Source organism: Hemiscyllium ocellatum, chromosome 1, assembly GCF_020745735.1.
Source record: "Hemiscyllium ocellatum isolate sHemOce1 chromosome 1, sHemOce1.pat.X.cur, whole genome shotgun sequence".
Taxonomy (NCBI): domain Eukaryota; kingdom Metazoa; phylum Chordata; class Chondrichthyes; order Orectolobiformes; family Hemiscylliidae; genus Hemiscyllium; species Hemiscyllium ocellatum.
This window is the reverse complement of record NC_083401.1, coordinates 165,195,645-165,214,780: the sequence shown is the minus strand read 5'-3', so window position 1 is coordinate 165,214,780 and position 19,136 is coordinate 165,195,645. Positions and strand designations below refer to the sequence as shown.

Sequence of the window (19,136 nt, the reverse complement as noted above, 5' to 3'; positions counted from 1 at the left end):
TACAGTTACAGCACGGACACTGTCCAGTCAGTGGCTGCAGCTAAGCACGGACACTGTCCAGTCAGTGGCTGCAGCTACAGCACGGACACTGTCCAGTCAGAGACTGCAGTTACAGCACGGACACTGTCCAGTCAGAGACTACAGTTACAGCACGGACACTGTCCAGTCAGAGCCTGTAGTTACAGTACGGACACTGTCCAGTGAGAGACCACAATTACAGCACGGACACTGTCCATTCAGAGAACGCAGCTACAGCATGGACACTGTCCAGTCAGTGGCTGCAGCTACAGCACGGACACTGTCCAGGCAGAGACTGCAGTTACAGCACGGACACTGTCCAGTCAGAGACTAAAGTTATAGCACGGACACTGTCCAGTCAGAGACTGTAGTTACAGTATGGACTCTGTCCAGTGAGAGACCACAATTACAGAATGGACACTGTCCAGTCAGAGGCTGCAGTTACAGCACGGACACTGTCCGGTCAGAGACTGTAGTTACAGCACGGACACTGTCCAGGCAGTGGCTGCAGCTACAGCACGGACACTGTCCAGTCAGTGGCTGCTGCTACAGCACGCACACTGTCCAGTCAGAGACTGCAGTTACAGCACGGACACTGTCCAGTCAGAGACTACAGTTACAGCACGGACACTGTCCAGTCAGAACCTGTAGTTACAGTACGGACACTGTCCAGTGAGAGACCACAATTACAGCACGGACACTGTCCAGTCAGAAACAACAGTAACAGCATGGACACTGTCCAGTGAGAGACCACAATTACAGCACGGACACTGTCCAGTCAGAGGCTGCAGTTCCACCACGGACACTGTCCAGTCAGAGGCTGCAGTTCCAGCACGGACACTGTCCAGTCAGAGACTACAGTTACAGCACGGACACTGTCCCGTCAGAGACTGTAGTTACAGCACGGACACTGTCCCGCCAGAAACAACAGTAACAGCACGGACACTGTCCAGTCAGAGACTGCAGTTACAGCACGGACACTGTCCAGTCGGAGGCTGCAGTTACAGCACGGACACTGTCCAGTCAGAGACTGCAGTTACATCACGGACACTGTCCAGTCAGAGACTGCAGTTTCAGCACGGACACTGTCCGGTCAGAGACTGTTGTTACAGCACGGACACTGTCCAGTCAGTGGCTGCAGCTACAGCACGGACACTGTCCAAACAGAGACGACAGTTACAGCACGGACACTGTCCAGTCAGAGACTGCAGTTACAGCACGGACACTGTCCAGTCAGAGACTGTAGCTACAGCACGGATTCTGTCCAGTCAGAGACAGCAGTTACAACACGGACACTGTCCAGTCAGAGACAACAGTTACAGCACGTTCACTGTCCAGTCGCAGTCTGCAGTTACAGCACGGACACTGTCCAGTCAGAGACTGCAGTTACCGCACGGTCACTGTCCAGTCAGAGACTGCAGTTACAGCACGTACACTGTCCAGTCAGAGACTGCAGTTACAGCACGGACACTGTCCATTCAGAGGCTGCAGTTCCAGCACGGACACTGTCCACTCAGAGACTACGGTTACAGCACGGACACTGTCCAGTCAGAGACTGTAATTACTGCTCGGACACTGTCCAGTCAGTGGCTGCAGCTACAGCACGGACACTGTCCAGTGAGAGACCGCAATTTCAGCACGTACACTGTCCAGTCATAGACTGCAGTTACAGCACGGACACTGTCCAGGCTAAGACTACAGTTACAGCATGGACACTGTCCAGTCAGAGGCTGCAGTTACAGCACGGACACTGTCCAGTCAGAGACTGCAGTTACAGCACGTTCACTGTCCAGTCAGAGACTGCAGTTACAGCACGGACACTCTCCAGTCAGAGACCACAGTTACAGCACGGACTCTGTCCAGTCAGAGACTGCAGTTACAGCACGGACACTGTCCAGTCAGAAGAAACAGTTACAGCACAGACACTGTCCAGTCAGAAACAACAGTTACAGCACGTACACTGTTCAGTCAGAGACTGTAGTAACAGCACGGACACTGTCCATTCAGTGGCTGCAGCTATAGCACGGACACTGTCCAGTCGGAGACTGCAGTTACAGCACGGACACTGTCCATTCAGAGGCTGCAGTTACAGCACGGACACTGTCCGGTCAGAGACGGTAGTTACAGCAAGGACACTGTCCAGTCAGAGGCTGCAGTTACAGCACGGACACTGTCCGGTCAGAGACGGTAGTTACAGCACGGACACTGTCCAGTCAGTGGCTGCAGCTAAGCACGGACACTGTCCAGTCAGTGGCTGCAGTTACCGCACGGACATTGTCCAGTCAGAGACTGCAGTTTCAGCACGGACACTGTCCAGTCAGAGACTAAAATTACAGCACGGACACTGTCCAGTCAGAGACTGTAGCTACAGCACGGATTCTGTCCAGTCAGAGACAGCAGTTACAACACGGACACTGTCCAGTCAGAGACAACAGTTACAGCACGTTCACTGTCCAGTCGCAGTCTGCAGTTACAGCACGGACACTGTCCAGTCAGAGACTGCAGTTACCGCACGGTCACTGTCCAGTCAGAGACTGCAGTTACAGCACGTACACTGTCCAGTCAGAGACTGCAGTTACAGCACGGACACTGTCCATTCAGAGGCTGCAGTTCCAGCACGGACACTGTCCACTCAGAGACTACGGTTACAGCACGGACACTGTCCAGTCAGAGACTGTAATTACTGCTCGGACACTGTCCAGTCAGTGGCTGCAGCTACAGCACGGACACTGTCCAGTGAGAGACCGCAATTTCAGCACGTACACTGTCCAGTCATAGACTGCAGTTACAGCACGGACACTGTCCAGGCTAAGACTACAGTTACAGCATGGACACTGTCCAGTCAGAGGCTGCAGTTACAGCACGGACACTGTCCAGTCAGAGACTGCAGTTACAGCACGTTCACTGTCCAGTCAGAGACTGCAGTTACAGCACGGACACTCTCCAGTCAGAGACCACAGTTACAGCACGGACTCTGTCCAGTCAGAGACTGCAGTTACAGCACGGACACTGTCCAGTCAGAAGAAACAGTTACAGCACGGACACTGTCCAGTCAGAAACAACAGTTACAGCACAGACACTGTCCAGTCAGAAACAACAGTTACAGCACGTACACTGTTCAGTCAGAGACTGTAGTAACAGCACGGACACTGTCCATTCAGTGGCTGCAGCTATAGCACGGACACTGTCCAGTCGGAGACTGCAGTTACAGCACGGACACTGTCCATTCAGAGGCTGCAGTTACAGCACGGACACTGTCCGGTCAGAGACGGTAGTTACAGCACGGACACTGTCCAGTCAGTGGCTGCAGCTAAGCACGGACACTGTCCAGTCAGTGGCTGCAGTTACCGCACGGACATTGTCCAGTCAGAGACTGCAGTTTCAGCACGGACACTGTCCAGTCAGAGACTAAAGTTACAGCACGGACACTGTCCAGTCAGAGACTGTAGTTACAGTACGGACACTGTCCAGTGAGAGACCACAATTACAGCATGGACACTGTCCAGTCAGAGGCTGCAGTTACAGCACGGCAACTGTCCGGTCAGAGACTGTAGTTACAGCACGGACACTGTCCAGTCAGTGGCTGCTGCTACAGCACGGACACTGTCCAGGCAGAGACTGCAGTTACAGCACGGACACTGTCCAGTCAGAGACTACAGTTACAGCACGGACACTGTCCAGTCAGAGCCTGTAGTTACAGTACGGACACTGTCCAGTGAGAGACCACAATTACAGCACGGACACTGTCCATTCAGAGACTGCAGCTACAGCACGGACACTGTCCAGTCAGAGACTAAAGTTACAGCACAGACACTGTCCAGTCAGAGACTGTAGTTACAGTACGGACACTGTCCAGTGAGAGACCACAATTACAGCATGGACACTGTCCAGTCAGAAACAACAGTTACCGTAAGGACACTGTCCAGTCAGAGGCTGCAGTTCCAGCACGGACACTGTCCAGTCAGAGACTACAGTTACAGCACGGACACTGTCCAGTCAGAGACTGTAGCTACAGCACGGACTCTGTCCAGTCAGAGACTGTTGCTCCAGCACGGACACTGTCCAGACAGAGACTGTAGTTACAGCACGGACACTCTCCAGTCAGAGACCACAGTTACAGCACGGACACTGTCCAGTCAGAGGCTGCAGTTACAGCACGGACACTGTCCAGTCAGAGAATGCAGCTACAGCACGGACACTGTCCAGTCAGAGGCTGCAGCTACAGCACGGACACTGTCCAGGCAGAGACTGCAGTTACAGCACGGACACTGTCCAGTCAGAGACTGCAGTTACAGCACGGACACTGTCCAGTCAGTGGCTGCAGCTACAGCACAGACACTGTCCAGGCAGAGACTGCAGTTACAGCACGGACACTGTCCAGTCAGAGGCTGTATTTACAGCACGGACAATGTCCAGTCACAGACTGCAGTTACTGCACGGACACTGTCCAGTCAGAGACTGCAGTTACCGCACGGACATTGTCCAGTCAGAGACGGCAGTTACAGCACGGACACTGTCCAGGCAGAGACTGCAGTTACAGCACGGATACTGTCCAGTCAGAGGCTGTATTTACAGCACGGACAATGTCCAGTCACAGACTGCAGTTACTGCACGGACACTGTCCAGTCAGAGACTAAGTTACAGCACGGGCACTGTCCAGTCAGAGGCTGCAGTTACAGCACGGACACTGTCCAGTCAGAGACTAAGTTACAGCACGGACACTGTCCAGTCAGAGGCTACAGTTACAGCACGGACACTGTCCAGTGAGAGAGCACAGTTGCAGCACGGACACTGTCCAGTCAGAGACTGCAGTTACGGCACGGACACTGTCCAGTCAGAGACTGCATTTACAGCATGGACACTGTCCAGTCAGAGGTTACAGTTACAGCACGGCCACTGTCCAGTGAGAGACCACAATTACAGCACGGACACTGTCCAGACAGAGACTGTAGTTACCGCACGGACACTGTCCAGTCAGAGGCTACAGTTACAGCACGGCCACTGTCCAGTGAGAGACCACAATTACAGCACGGACACTGTCCAGTCAAAGACTGCAGTTACAGCACGGACACTGTCCAGTCAGAGGCTGCTGTTACAGCACGGACACTGTCCAGTGAGAGACCACAATTACAGCACGGACACTGTCCTGTCGGAGACTGCAGTTACCGCACGGACACTGTCCAGTCAGAGGCTGCTGTTACAGCACGGACACTGTCCAGTCCGTGGCTGCAGTTACAGCAAGGTCACTGTCCAGTCAGAGACTGAACCAGATCCATAACCTCATCACCTCAGGGGATCTCCCATCCACCGCCTCCAACCTCAGTCCCACAACCCCGTACCGCCCGTTTCTACCTCCTGCCCAAAATCCACAAACCTGACTGCCCCGGCCGACCCATTGTCTCAGCCTGCTCCTGCCCCACCCGACTCATCTCCGCGTACCTCGACACGGTCCAGTCCCCCTTAGTCCAAGAACTCCCCACCTACGTTCGGTTCACCACCCACGCCCTCCACCTCCTCCATGATTTTCGCTTCCCCGGTCCCCAACGCCTTATATTCACTATGGACATCCAGTCCCTGTACACCTCCATCCCTCATCACGAAGGACTCAAAGCCCTCCGCTTCTTCCTTTCCCGCTGTACCAACCAGTACCCTTCCACTGACACCCTCCTTCGACTGACTGAACTGGTCCTCACAATGAACACCTCCTCTTTCCAATCCTCCCACTTCCTCCAAACCAAAGGAGTTGCCATGGGCACCCGCATGGGCCCCAGCTATGCCTGTCTCTTTGTAGGATATGTGGAACAGTCCATCTTCCGCAGCTACACTGGCACCACCCCCCACCTTTTCCTCCGCTACATCGATGACTGTATCGGCGCTACCTCGTGCTCCCACGAGGAGGTTGAACAGTTCATCCACTTTACCAACACCTTCCACCCCGACCTCAAATTCACCTGGACCATCTCAGACGCCTCCCTCCCCTTCCTAGACCTTTCCATTTCTATCTCGGGCGACTGAATCAACAAGGACATCTACTATAAACCGACTGACTCCCACAGCTACCTAGACTACACCTCCTCCCACCCTGCTCCCGTAAAAACGCCATCCCATATTCCCAATTCCTTCGTCTCCGCCGCATCTGCTCCCAGGAGGACCAGTTCCAATACCATACAGCCCAGATGGCCTCCTTCTTCAAGGACCGCAGATTCCCCCAGACGTGATCGACGATGCCCTCCACCGCATCTCCTCCATTCCCGCTCCTCTGCCCTTGAGCCCCACCCCTCCAACCGCCACCAGGACAGAACGCCACTGGTTCTCACCTACCACCCCACCAACCTCCGTAAACAGCGTATCATCCTTCGTCATTTCCACCACCTCCAAACGGACCCCACCACCAAGGATATATTTCCTCCCCTTCCCCTATCAGCGTTCCGAAAAGCCCACTCCCTTCGTGACTCCCTCGTCAGGTCCACACCCCCCACCAACCCAACCTCCACTCCTGGCACCTTCCCCTGCAACTGCAAGAAATGCAAAACTTGCGCCCACACCTCCCCCCAAGGGATCCTTCCATATCCGCCACAAATTCACCTGCACCTCCACACACATCATCTATTGCATCCGCTGCGGCCTCCTCTATATTGGGGAAACAGGCCGCCTACTTGCGGAACATTTCAGAGAACACCTCTGGGACACCCGGACCAACCAACCCAACCACCCCGTGACTCAACACTTTAACTCCCCCTTCCAATCCACCAAGGACATGCAGGTCCTTGGACTCCTCTATCGCCAGACCATAGCAACACGATGGTTGGAGGAAGAGCGCCTCATCTTCCGCCTGGGAACCCTCCAACCACAAGGGATGAACTCAGATTTCTCCAGTTTCCTCATTTCCCCTCCCCCCACCTTGTCTCAGTCAAATCCCTCAAACTCAGCACCGCCTTCCTAACCTGCAATCTTCTTCCTGACCTCTCCGCCCCCACCCCTCTCCGGCCTATCACCCTCACATTAACCTCCTTCCACCTATCGCATTTCCAACGCCTTTCCCCAAGTCCCTCCTCCCTACCTTTTATCTTAGCCTGCTCGACACACTTTCCTCGTTCCTGAAGAAGGGCTTATGCCCGAAACATCGATTCTCCTGTTCCTTGGATGCTGCCTGACCTGCTGTGCTTTTCCAGCAACACATTTTCACTACGGGTAATTTAGCATGGCAATTCACCTAACCTGCACATCTTTGGACTGTGGGAGGAAACCGGAGCACCCAGAGGAAACCCACGCAGACACGGGAAGAACGTGCAAACTCCACACAGACAGTCGCCTGAGGCAGGAATTGAACCCGGGTCTCCGGCGCTGTGAGGCAGCAGTGCTAACCACTGTGCCACCATGCCGCCCACGGTGGGCTTATGTTGGGGTTGTCCAGGACATTGGTTCTGGAATACTGTGTCCAGTTCTGGTCTCCCTTCTATAGGAAGGATATTATTAAACTGGAGAGGATTCAGAAGAGATTTACCAGAATGTTGCCAAGATTGAAGGATTTGATTTATTAGGAAAAGCTGGACTGTTTTCACTGGAGCAGAGGAGATTGAGCAGAGGTTTATAGGATAATTAGGGGCATAGATAAGGTGAATAGCAAATGTCTTTTCCCTAGGGTAGGGGATCTCGAGGCTAGGGGTCGAATTTTTGAGGCGAGAGGCAAAAAATTTTTAAAAAGACATTGGGGCAATTTGTTTACACAGGAAATGGTTCGTGTGTGGAATGAACTTTCAGCGGAAATGGTGAATGTGGGTACAGTTATAACATTTGAAAGACATTTAGATAAATACCTGAATAAGAAATGTCTGGAGGATCTTGAGCCAAGTGCAGGCAGATGGGACTAGTTTAATTGGGGATTGTGATTGTCATGGACTGGTCGGATTGAAGGTCTGTTTCTGTGCTGTATGACTAGATAACTCTCTGACGCGATAATTATGAAAGACAAGTGAAGATAACATCAAACTAAGAAAAACTGTGGAACAATAATCTGAACAGTTTATGTTTTAATCTCTTTCTGCTTTAGGGTAATTTTACAGAAGAAATATTAACACATGTGAACTTCTCAGATGGCAGGAAGCAATGGGTTTAATTAGTTCGCATGATATTTTTTGTCCTGTATTAAAGGTTTATCGAAACACTTCACAGCATAATGTTTCTTAACATCAAATACTCATCTGCTGTGTTCACAAACTAGAGTGGATAACAAAGATATGTCTCCCCTGGGGTTTGGAGAAGGTGGACTGTTTTAACAAAGATCTAATTGAAAAGCCTACATGAACCACTTTCAAGCAGATAAATAAGAAGGAAAGCACTTTCAGAACGAATCAACCTGTCACAGCAGCTCGTTCAGGTTACATTGCATCACTTCCTAAAAAAAGATCATTCAAGAACAGCTCCTGAAGAAATATTAGAGTCAGAAACACTCACAGGAAACAGGAAATATGACGATTCTTTGAGCGAGAGAGGAAATCAGAGCAGAATAAAATTGGGTATGCACACCATCTGCAAAGGTAACATGAACCAGCAGAATTGGAGATTGTATTTGATTCTGTCGGGGGCCTTCTTACTTTCTGCCAACAGTAAGTGTCACTGTCAAACATTGTTGTGTTGAATGTGGCTGGACTCGGCTGCATTACCTGCTATCAGCCTCTGGCTTACTTCAGTGAATAGCTACACCCAGATGTTTGAAATTTGACAGCAATATACCTTAGTGTTTAAGTGCACTTTTAAACAAGTATGTCTCTTTCAGGTTTTTTTTTCACCTGGTGTTCTCTATAATTTTTCTCTCAACACAATAATTGGTTTGGACTGATTTACGTTGTTATTTGAAAATTCCTTTCAAATCTCCCTGCATAGACTGTGGTTATACTCAATTCTTTGGTTCCTCCTACCCAGTTGCAAAGTCCATCAGATAAGGACGTGCTAAAAAGACGCAGCACTAACGTTTCTGTAATCATACAAAAGATACTACATTTTGCTTTAAAATGTAATCCACTCTGAAATTTGTACTAGTAATTGTTCTCTTATCAACAATGAATGTAAATCTGACATTGACTGGCTGAGCATTATATTCAGGTAGTCGTGTCCAGAAATGCAATACTTGTAAAAATTTCAACTCATCTACTTTTTGTCATTTCCTCTCCTTCATGATAATGTTCACAAGTTACTGAAGAACTGTTCCCCTACCACTGTTTCCTGAATGTTACTTTTTAAATGAGTGCGCTTTCACTGATCAATAACATCCTGTAGACAGAACCAATGTGCCGTAGAGTTGTGAGAAATTTGTTGCTACCTTGGATCCTGCATTTGTGGTTGTGGAACGAAGATAAAGATACAAAAGTGTTCTTTTTGAAAAAAAACATACTTTTCTGAAATTTGGCTTTCAAAGATGACTAATGCTGCTTTCTTCTATCCTAAATGGGACAGGTCTGAATCCTAGGTCTTAAACACGTGTTAGACAGCCTATTTGTGGTGGCACGTTAACTCACAGTGGCAGGGACCTGGGTTCAATCCCAGCCTTGGGGATCTGGGTGGAGTCGGCATATTCTCCCGGTCTCTGTGTGGGGTTCCTCTCACAATCCAAGGCTGTGCAGGTCAGGTGAATTGGCCATGCTAATTAGGTGCATTAGTTAGGGGGATGGATCTGGGTGGGTTGTTCTTCAAGGGGTTGTTGTGGACCGGTTGGGCCGAAGGGCCTCCTTCCATACTGTAGGGAATCTAATCTAATCTTGTACCAGGTGCCTGTTAAAGGTGGGCAACTGATAAAATTGCCTCTTCCAATTTCACAGAATTCAACTTCTAAACACGGGACTTGTGCCAGATTCCACGTATAACCCGGGTACAACATTGTCTGTGTCTTTTTGTACTGAAGTGAAATATAGACCGCTGACAAAGAAAGGGGAAGAAAACATGTTTTGACATTCATTCTCAGAATGAGACTGTTGCTGGCTGAAGCAGCAGTTACTGCCAGCCCCGAACTGTTAGGGGTCAACCACACTGCTGTGGACCTAGAGTCACATGTAGGGCCTGGAGTCACAGGTAGGGCCTGGAGTCACATGTAGGGCCTGGAGTCACGTGTAGGGCCTGGAGTCACATGTAGGGCCTGGAGTCACGTGTAGGGCCTGGAGTCACAGGTAGGCCTGGAGTCACATGTGGGTCTGGAGTCACATGTAGGCCTGGAGTCACAGGTAGGCCTGGAGTCACATGTAGGTCTGGAGACACAGCTAGGCCTGGAGTCACACATAGGCCTGGAGTCACAGGTAGGCCTGGAGACACATGTGGGTCTGGAGTCACATGTAGGTCTGGAGTCACATGTAGGCCTGGAGTCACACATAGGCCAGACCAGGTGAGGATGGCAGTTTCCTTCCCTGAAGGACATTAATGGTTTTCCCTCGACAATTGATTCATGGTCGCCATTAGACACTAAATTCCAGATTTCTTTTATTGAATTCAAATTCTACCATTTCCCAAAGTGGAATTCCAAACCAGCTCTCTAGAACATTAGCTGGGTCTCTGGATTAGTAGTCAAATGACAATACCAATAGGCCAACACCTCCTGTGTGCATTTATATAACACTTTCACCCCACCTGGATGCCTCTCTTTACAGTCAATTAATTCCTTTGTAAAGTGTGTTCACCATTGTGAGGTAGAAGCCATGGCAGCCAATGTGTCCCCCAGAGAGCAATGTCAGAGTGTTTGGATCATTTGTTTTTTTTTGACGTTGATTGTGAAAACTTGATGGGTCTGTACAAAGTTAAAAAACACACCACACCAGGTTATAGTCCAACAGGTTTAGTTGGAAGCACTAGCTTTCGGAGCGTCGCTCCTTCATCAGGTCTCCAAATCATGATGGGTCTGGACAGAGTAAAGAGGGAGCAACTGTTTTCACTTGGAGCAGATATTGAGACAGAGTAGTTAAAGTAACTGGTTCTTCGACTTGTAGAAGAAGCTTTTCATGCAGCAGGTTCTGGAACTCACTGCTTGTGTGTGGTGGAGGTTTCTTTTATTGAGGCACTCAATGGGGAATAGGCCAGTCATTGGAAGAGGAAGAATATACAGGGTCACATGGAGAAGACTGGGGAATGGTACTAAGTGAAATGCTCATTCTGTGAACTAGTGCAGACAAGATGAGCAGATTGACTTCCTCATGCTCGATAGTAACGTTGTGATTCTGTGATAAATATTAGTTGTGATACCCTGTTCTTCTGGGCTATCGTGCCTTTGAATCTCTCCCGTCTACATACGTCGGCAGATTGGGGATCACCCGAAAGATGGGACCTCCAAGAGTGCACTGCGTTAAAATGTCACCTTGATGTTGTTGGAGTCAGACCCTGAACCAGACTCCCTGAATTGGGATCAGAACATTGTGAACGAAACCAATGTGTGAATTTCAGCTCGGACTGTAGACGTAAGTGGCTGCATTTCAAGGGAAGACAAGGCGTGGGGAATCTGGTAGGATCCCATCAGATTAACCATCAGGGCTGATCATGAAATGGTGTTGGCTGCGAGTGTGATCAGGATCTTTGCTCATTCAGTCTTCCTCGGCAAAGATGAGGGGACTGCTCAGAGAAAGAAAGCAGTGAGAAACTAAAAGGGAGAACAAAAAAAATCACAAAAATAATTGAAGTTCTGTACACCTGGGCATCGGGGTTGAAGTAACCAGCCCAAACAATCTTGTGTTTTGAATTTGTGACATTTGAGCTTTTATCCCCACTGTCCTCATTAAAAATATTCATTGTTCAATTCAATGTCGAACTGCTAAACTCCTACAAAAGTTTCTACGGTAAACAAGATCTTTCAAAAGAAATATATTTACTTGGTGTTCATTTGGAAATTGTTTTCTCAATGAAAGACATTGTGGGAATAAATTGCCAATGCAAAGAGATTGCAAAATGGAAAGCTTCACAAAATAAAAGTACACAGAAATCACTTCTAGTTTGAAAAAATGGAAATAATTAATTTAGATCGCTGTCTGATGAATCTTTTTTGTTATTTGTTTTGTTATATTTTGATTGTATTTCACCTAGTAAGAAGACAACGAGACTTTTTTAGCTTGTTATTGATCCATGACCTAGGATCTGAAGTATTTTTCTCTGCAGGATATCAATTAGTTTCATAGGGTTTGATGTGACAGTGACATTTATGTCTGTCATTCCATTGTGAACTGTTCTCTCAATACAGATAATTAAATTACCCTTTGTTTTTGTTTAATCCCCTTGGTTGGAGAGATTTTTTTTTGAATCCTCAGTTTTAGTTCAGACTAAAAACTGAGTCACAGAAGGCAAAGAGTGCAGTAAGATCTTTAACTGTCATGTGGCTGCCTGATCAGGACTGCTCCCAGAACCAACAGGAATAAGATTAACACGGTGGGTTGGTGTGGGAGGCTGGAAGGTTGGGCCCCCACTGGGATCCACACAAACAGTCCTTAAGGAGGAGAGAAAGGGTCAGGATCAGTAACATTCACAATCAGGGAAAGATTGGTATTCTTCTTGGGCCTGATAGGACATTTCAGTGGGCATCTTTGTGGGAGCTGTTCACTGGCAGCGGATGTTAATAAGTCTGAGACAAGATGATGCTCTGGTCTCCTGGGAGCAAAATGGCCCCAGTTCCCAACTGTATCATTGTGGAGAAACTTTGTTGTTTCAGTGAGACCATCTCTCCTCTGGGTTAGGAAGTGTCCTGTTGTGTTTGATTTCAGTTTGTGTAAGATGGGCTTGAGGATAGGAACACAGTGCCATCTGGCACAGACCCCCTCTCCACCTTGACTGTCCTTGAAGGACCAAGGGATGAGGGGTCAACGTCATCTTGTTTTCTGTTTCGAGTTTGTGGTCCAGCTACATTGCTTTTGGAGGCATGAGGGATCTTCACTTTGTTTCTGACCCATTCTATTGCAACAACTTTCATTTTTACCTCGTGTATTAAATAACAAATGTTCCAAGCTGCTTCAGATGTGTCCGAGCACTCGCTGGGCTGCAGTGAAAGAGTTCGATGATTAAAAAGTAAACCTGTTCAGAAACAAAGAGAAGCAGCTGAGGGTAAAGTGTCAGAAAGAGAGTTTCAAAGATGTTTAAGTGGCTGCAGGCTGAACCACTGAACAGGGCCTGATCCGAGATAAGATAACGTGTATTGTGTAATTAACTGGTGCCCGCCATTCTCATGTAGATTGCATGCAGACTTTGTGCAGCTTGATCATTTTCATGATAGCAGCAAAACACCAGCGGTAACTGTACTGCTGAGTAACTCCAGGCTGCTACAAGGCCCCACGTTTGGGTAATGTAACCACCACTTCAAGCTATCTGCATTTCTTAAAGCTAAACAATTCCTCTTTAATGTGGGAAAAACAATACTTTCTGGCTACAGCAGACGCTAGAATCATTTGGTGAAGAGAGTGAGAAAATATCATCTGGCATGATGCAGGATGCCTGGGAGAGGAGGAGACAAGGGAATAATGATCCTCTGTTCACAAGGGGCCACCGCGACATTGACTGCTTCAACCTGTCCATCCCTCTCACCCACTCCAACCTCTCACCCTCACAACATGCAGCCCTCCACTCCCTCCGCTCCAACCCCAACCTCACCATCAAACCGGCAGACAAGGGAGGCGCGGTAGTAGTTTGGCGCACTGACCTTTATACCGCTGAGGCTAAACGCCAACTCGCGGACACCTCCTCCTTCTGCTCCCTTGACCACAACCCCACCTCCCACCACCAAACCATCATCTCCCAGACCATCCATAACCTCATCACATCAGGGGATCTCCCATCCACCGCCTCCAACCTCATAGTCCCACAACCCCGCACCGCCCGTTTCTACCTCCTGCCCAAAATCCACAAACCTGACTGCCTCGGCCGACCCATTGTCTCAGCCTGCTCCTGCCCCAATGAACTCATCCCCACGTACCTCGACACGGTCCTGTCCCCCTTAGTCCAAAAACTCCCCACCTACATTCGGGACACCACCCACTCCTTCCACCTCCTCCACGATTTTCGCTTCCCCGGTCCCCAACGCCTTATCTTCACCATGGACCAGTCCCTATACACCTCCATCCCTCATCACGAAGGACTCAAAGCCCTCCGCTTCTTCCTTTCCCGCTGTACCAACCAGTACCCTTCCACTGACACCCTCCTTCGACTGACTGAACTGGTCCTCACCCTGAATAACTTCTCTTTCCAATCCTCCCACTTCCTCCAAACCAAAGGAGTTGCCATGGGCACCCGCATGGGCCCCAGCTATGCCTGTCTCTTCGTAGGATATGTGGAACAGTCCATCTTCCGCAGCTACACTGGCACCACCCCCCACCTTTTCCTCCGCTACATCGATGACTGTATCGGTGCTGCCTCGTGCCCCCACAAGGAGGTTGAACAGTTCATCCACTTTACCAACACCTTCCACCCTGACCTCAAATTCACCTGGACTGTCTCAGACGCCTCCCTCCCCTTCCTAGACCTCTCCATTTCTATCTCGGGCGACCGACTCAACACGGACATTTACTATAAACCGACTGACTCCCACAGCTACCTGGACTACACCTCCTCCCACCCTGCCCCCTGTAAAAACTCCATCCCATATTCCCAATTCCTTCGTCTCTGCCGCATCTGCTCCCAGCAGGACCAATTCCAACACCGCACATCCCAGATGGCCTCCTTCTTCAAAGACCGCAATTTCTCCTCAGACGTGATCGACGATGCCCTCCACCGCATCTCCTCCACTTCCCGCTCCTCTGCCCTTGAGCCCCGCCCCTCCAACCGCCACCAAGACAGAACCCCACTGGTTCTCACCTACCACCCCACCAACCTCCATATACAGTGTATCATCCGCCGTCATTTCCGCCACCTCCAAACGGACCCCACCACCAGGGATATATTTCCCTCCCCTCCCCTATCAGCGTTCTGGAAAGACCACTCCCTCCGCGACTCCCTTGTCAGTTCCACACCCCCCACCAACCCAACCTCCACTCCCGGCACCTTCCCCTGCAACCGCAAGAAATGTAAAACTTGCGCCCACACCTCCCCCCTCACTTCCCTCCAAGGCCCCAAGGGATCCTTCCATATCAGCCACAAATTCACCTGCACCTCCACACACATCATTTACTGCATCCGCTGCACCCGATGTGGCCTCCTCTACATTGGGGAGACAGATCGCCTACTTGCGGAATGTTTCAGAGAACACCTCTGGGACACCCGCACCAACCAACCCAACCACCCCGTGGCTGAACACTTTAACTCCCCCTCCTACTCCGCCAAGGACATGCAGGTCCTTGGACTCCTCCATCGCCAGACCATAGTAACACGACGGTTGGAGGAAGAGCGCCTCATCTTCCGCCTAGGAACTCTCCAACCACAGGGATGAATGCAGATTTCTCCAGCTTCCTCATTTCCCCTCCCCCCACCTTATCTCAGTCCCAAACCTCAGACTCAGCACCGCCTTCCTAACCTGCAATCTTCTTCCCGACCTCTCCACCCCCACCCTCTCTCCGGCCTGTCACCCTCACCTTAACCTCCTTCCACCTATCGCATTCTCATCGCCCCTCCCCCAAGTCCCTCCTCCCTACCTTTTATCTTAGCCTGCTTGGCACACCTTCTTCATTCCTGATGAAGGGCTCATGCCCGAAACGTTGATTCTCCTGCTCCTTGGATGTTGCCTGACCTGCTGCACTTTTCCAGCAACACATTTTTAAGCATTAGATTCTCCAGACAAGCAGCAAGACAGCAGTAGGAACAGAATGCCGTGGTAATCAATGGTAAGAGTCCACTCTCAAGGACCTGGATACAATGTAACATGAACTTCATTGACCTCACGTGAATGGTCAAGACCACAAAAGTACCTACAAATTCCCTTTCCCGAAACAAAAGACCATTGTAAGGCCCATGTAAACCGTATCAACTGCATACCCTTATCAAGCTATTTAGTCACCTTTTCAACAAACTCAAATAAATGAGTCAGGCAGGATCACCCTCTAACAAATCCATGCAGACTATGCCTGATCAATCCCTTCTTTCTCAAGTATTAGTTAATCCTGTCCCTCGGAATTGTTTCCAATAATTTCCCTCCCCCTGCTGTCGGACTATCTGCTCTGTAATTCCCTGGCCTATCCCGGCTACCCTTCTTAAACACAGGAACCACATCAGCTATCCTCTGGTCACCTGGCAAATGGTTTTTTTATTATTGAGCGCTGAGTTTGAATTGGAGAGAGAGAGAAGTGTCCAGCTTCTTGGTGTTACCAATTAATTTCTATCTTCACGTAGCTGCCCAGCTCCTCCTGCACCTTCCCCAGGCTGTTCCATTGCTGTCCAAGTTGAATGCTCCACATGCATTTCTTTTGCCTCCCAGTATGTGAACTCATCATGTGGTAAGCCAGAGATGTGGATTTCTTTGAGCCTGTTTGGCTCCTTTGGGATCTATTCCAACCCTTTCTGAATCTTCTGGATGGGTTTCAGTCCTGTTTCAATTCAGTGACCCAGCCTGTCCCCCATTCGGCTTCCGAATCTCCCTCTGTCCTTGGCCTACGTGCCACAGCCTGATGGTCTAACTCCTGACATCACTCTTTAGTGACGCTAACTCTCAGATAGCCCAGGTAATTACTGTCCCCTGATGGTCTAACTCCTGACATCACTCTTTAGTGACGCTAACTCTCAGATAGCCCAGGTAATTACTGTTCCCTGTACCGTTGCCAAATTCCTTCTGTTTTCCAGCTTTCCTGTCAATTGCTGCTCACCTTTTCCCAGCTTCTCGGGGCTGTCCTTTCTGATTAATGAGTATATTTTGCTCTCTGGCTACTTTAAATAGTGAGTGGAGATCATACCTTTGAACCTAATTCCTGACAGGTCCTTAGTCATGCCTGAACAGACAATGACTATTATTAATGCTGCAGACACTGGACTTTTAGCTAGACTTTCCAGAGGGCACTGAAACCACCAATTTTCCCTTAAATGCCTGGGTTTCCTACAGTGGGAGTAATTCAGGCAGTTTCCCATCATTCTCCCATACCAATCTCTCCAAGTAATGGCCAGAGATAGTTTGGTTTCCTCTGCCTGGTTCCTATTTTCTCTCTAACCTGTCTCCAAGGGATTTCTCTTGCACTTATCCCTCTGTGGTCCTTGACAGCTTCAGACTCCAGTTTACCTGAGATGATGTGCCTTTATATTCGGACAGAGTTGCTGTGTGTCTAAGCCCTGCTATCCTTTGTTCTTCGAGATGAATGTGAACGGGGAAGTGTGTGGAAATGTTGAACTCCTTGAGGAGAATTACCTCACAGTTTTATTTGCCCATACTTGCTGTTCATGTACTGGGTAGGTCTGGGGCAATGAAGATTTATAATATATTGTTGTTATTGTTATTACTACTTTACTTGGGAAGTAGGGGTAAATGAGTTTTGCTGTTTCAGTGCTGTGAAGGTCTGATCTTTAATTAAGAAAGGTCAAAAGGTCATTTGGAACTGTGAGCTGGAGACATTCTTGACACAACATTGTAAACCTTAGGCAAGATCTCTCTACAAGTTCCTCGGTGATAAATGGCTTCTTGTTGACTTGAGCTTTAATGACCAATGAACAGGGAGGCCAGGAACCAGAGGAACATCACAGTTGTTACCTGTTGGGGGAAGCAATGGTCTTGAGGTATTGTCGCATGCCTGTTTGTCCAGAGACCCAGGTAACATTCTGGGGACTTGGGGTCGAATCCTGTCACAGCAGATGGTGGGATTTAAATTCAGTAAAATCTGGAAGTAGGTGTCTAACGATGACCATGCGCCATGTTGGAAAAATCCATCTGGTTCACTAAGGTCCTTCAGGGAAGGAATAGAAACAGCAGAACAGGAGGAGGCCCTTTGAGTCTGCTCGGCCATTCATCACAATCATGGCTGATCATCGAACTCAATTACCTAATCCTACTTTCTGCCCATAACCTTGGATCCCATTTACCCCAAGGGCTATATTGAGGCACCTCTTGAATTCATTCAATGTTTTGGCATCAACTACTTCCTGTGGTAATGAATTCCACAGGCTCAACACTCTCTGGGTGAAGAGATGTCTCTTTATCTTCATCCTAAATGGTCCACCCCGAATCCTTAGACTGTGACCCCTAGTTCTGGACACACCCACCATGGGGAACATCCCCCCTATATCTACCCTGTCTAGTCCGGTTAGGATTTTATAAGTCTCTGTAAGACACCCCCCTCCCTAATTTGACTAACTCCAGCAAAACAATCCTAACCTGGTTGATCTGTCCTCATACACCAGTCCCACCATCCCCGGAACAGCCCAACAACACATCCCTGCTCCAATACTCGAAGCCTCTCGCAATGAAGGCCAACACATTATTTGCCTTCTTTACCGCCGGCTGTTCCTGCATGCTTAGCTTCAGCGACTAATGGACAAGGACACCAGGTCTCACTGCACCCTCCTCTCTCCCTATTTATAGCCATTCCAGTCAGAATCTGCATTCTTGTTTTTGCTTCTAAAGTGAATAATCTCACATTTATCCAAATTATACTGCATCTGCCATTGATGTGCCCACTCACCCAACCGGTCCAGGTCATGCTGAAAGATCTCTGCATCCTCATCACAGTTCATCCTCCCTACCAACTTGGTATCATCTGCAAACTTTGAAATGTTACATTTTATTCCCTCATCCAAATCATTAATATATTGCGAATAGCTGGGGATCCTACACTGATCCCTGCGGCACACCACTAGTTACTGCCCGTCAATTTGAAAGGACCATTAATTGCTACTGTTTCCTCTCTGCCAATCAGTTGTGTATCCATCTGCCACCCTTACCCAGGCTGACCGACATGTGACTTCAGACCCACAGCAATGTGATGGACACTTAATGCCCTCTGGTCAACTAGGGATGGGCAATAAATGCTGGCCTGGCCACTGAGGCCCTCACATCATGAATGAATGAAAAAACAAACCTTAGTTGGACTGGCCTCCATCATATTCTGAGGCAGTGTATTCCAGAGTTTAACCATACGCCACTTGCAAGGTTTCCCCTCAATGCTTTCCAGCCAATTACCTCAAATCTGTGATCTCCAACAATCGTAGAATCCCTACATTGTGGAAGCAGGTCGTTCAGCCCATCAAGTTCACACTCT

The 19,136-nt window shown here is 49.1% G+C and overlaps 1 protein-coding gene across 4 annotated transcripts in view; it reads left to right on the top strand.

The window, feature by feature from the left end:
• The first annotated feature begins 8,486 nt into the window (after positions 1–8,486).
• LOC132820735 (transmembrane protein 154-like) overlaps positions 8,487–19,136 on the top strand; it is a 69,166-nt gene continuing 58,516 nt past the window's right edge. For 3 of the 4 annotated variants that reach the window (XM_060833017.1, XM_060833026.1, XM_060833008.1), the window contains exon 1: positions 8,487–8,624. In XM_060833017.1, the coding sequence (XP_060689000.1) occupies positions 8,537–8,624 (88 nt within the window). In that variant the 5' untranslated portion in view covers positions 8,487–8,536. The remainder of the gene's footprint in view (positions 8,625–19,136) is intronic. The other variant, XM_060833035.1, reaches the window with a different exon arrangement.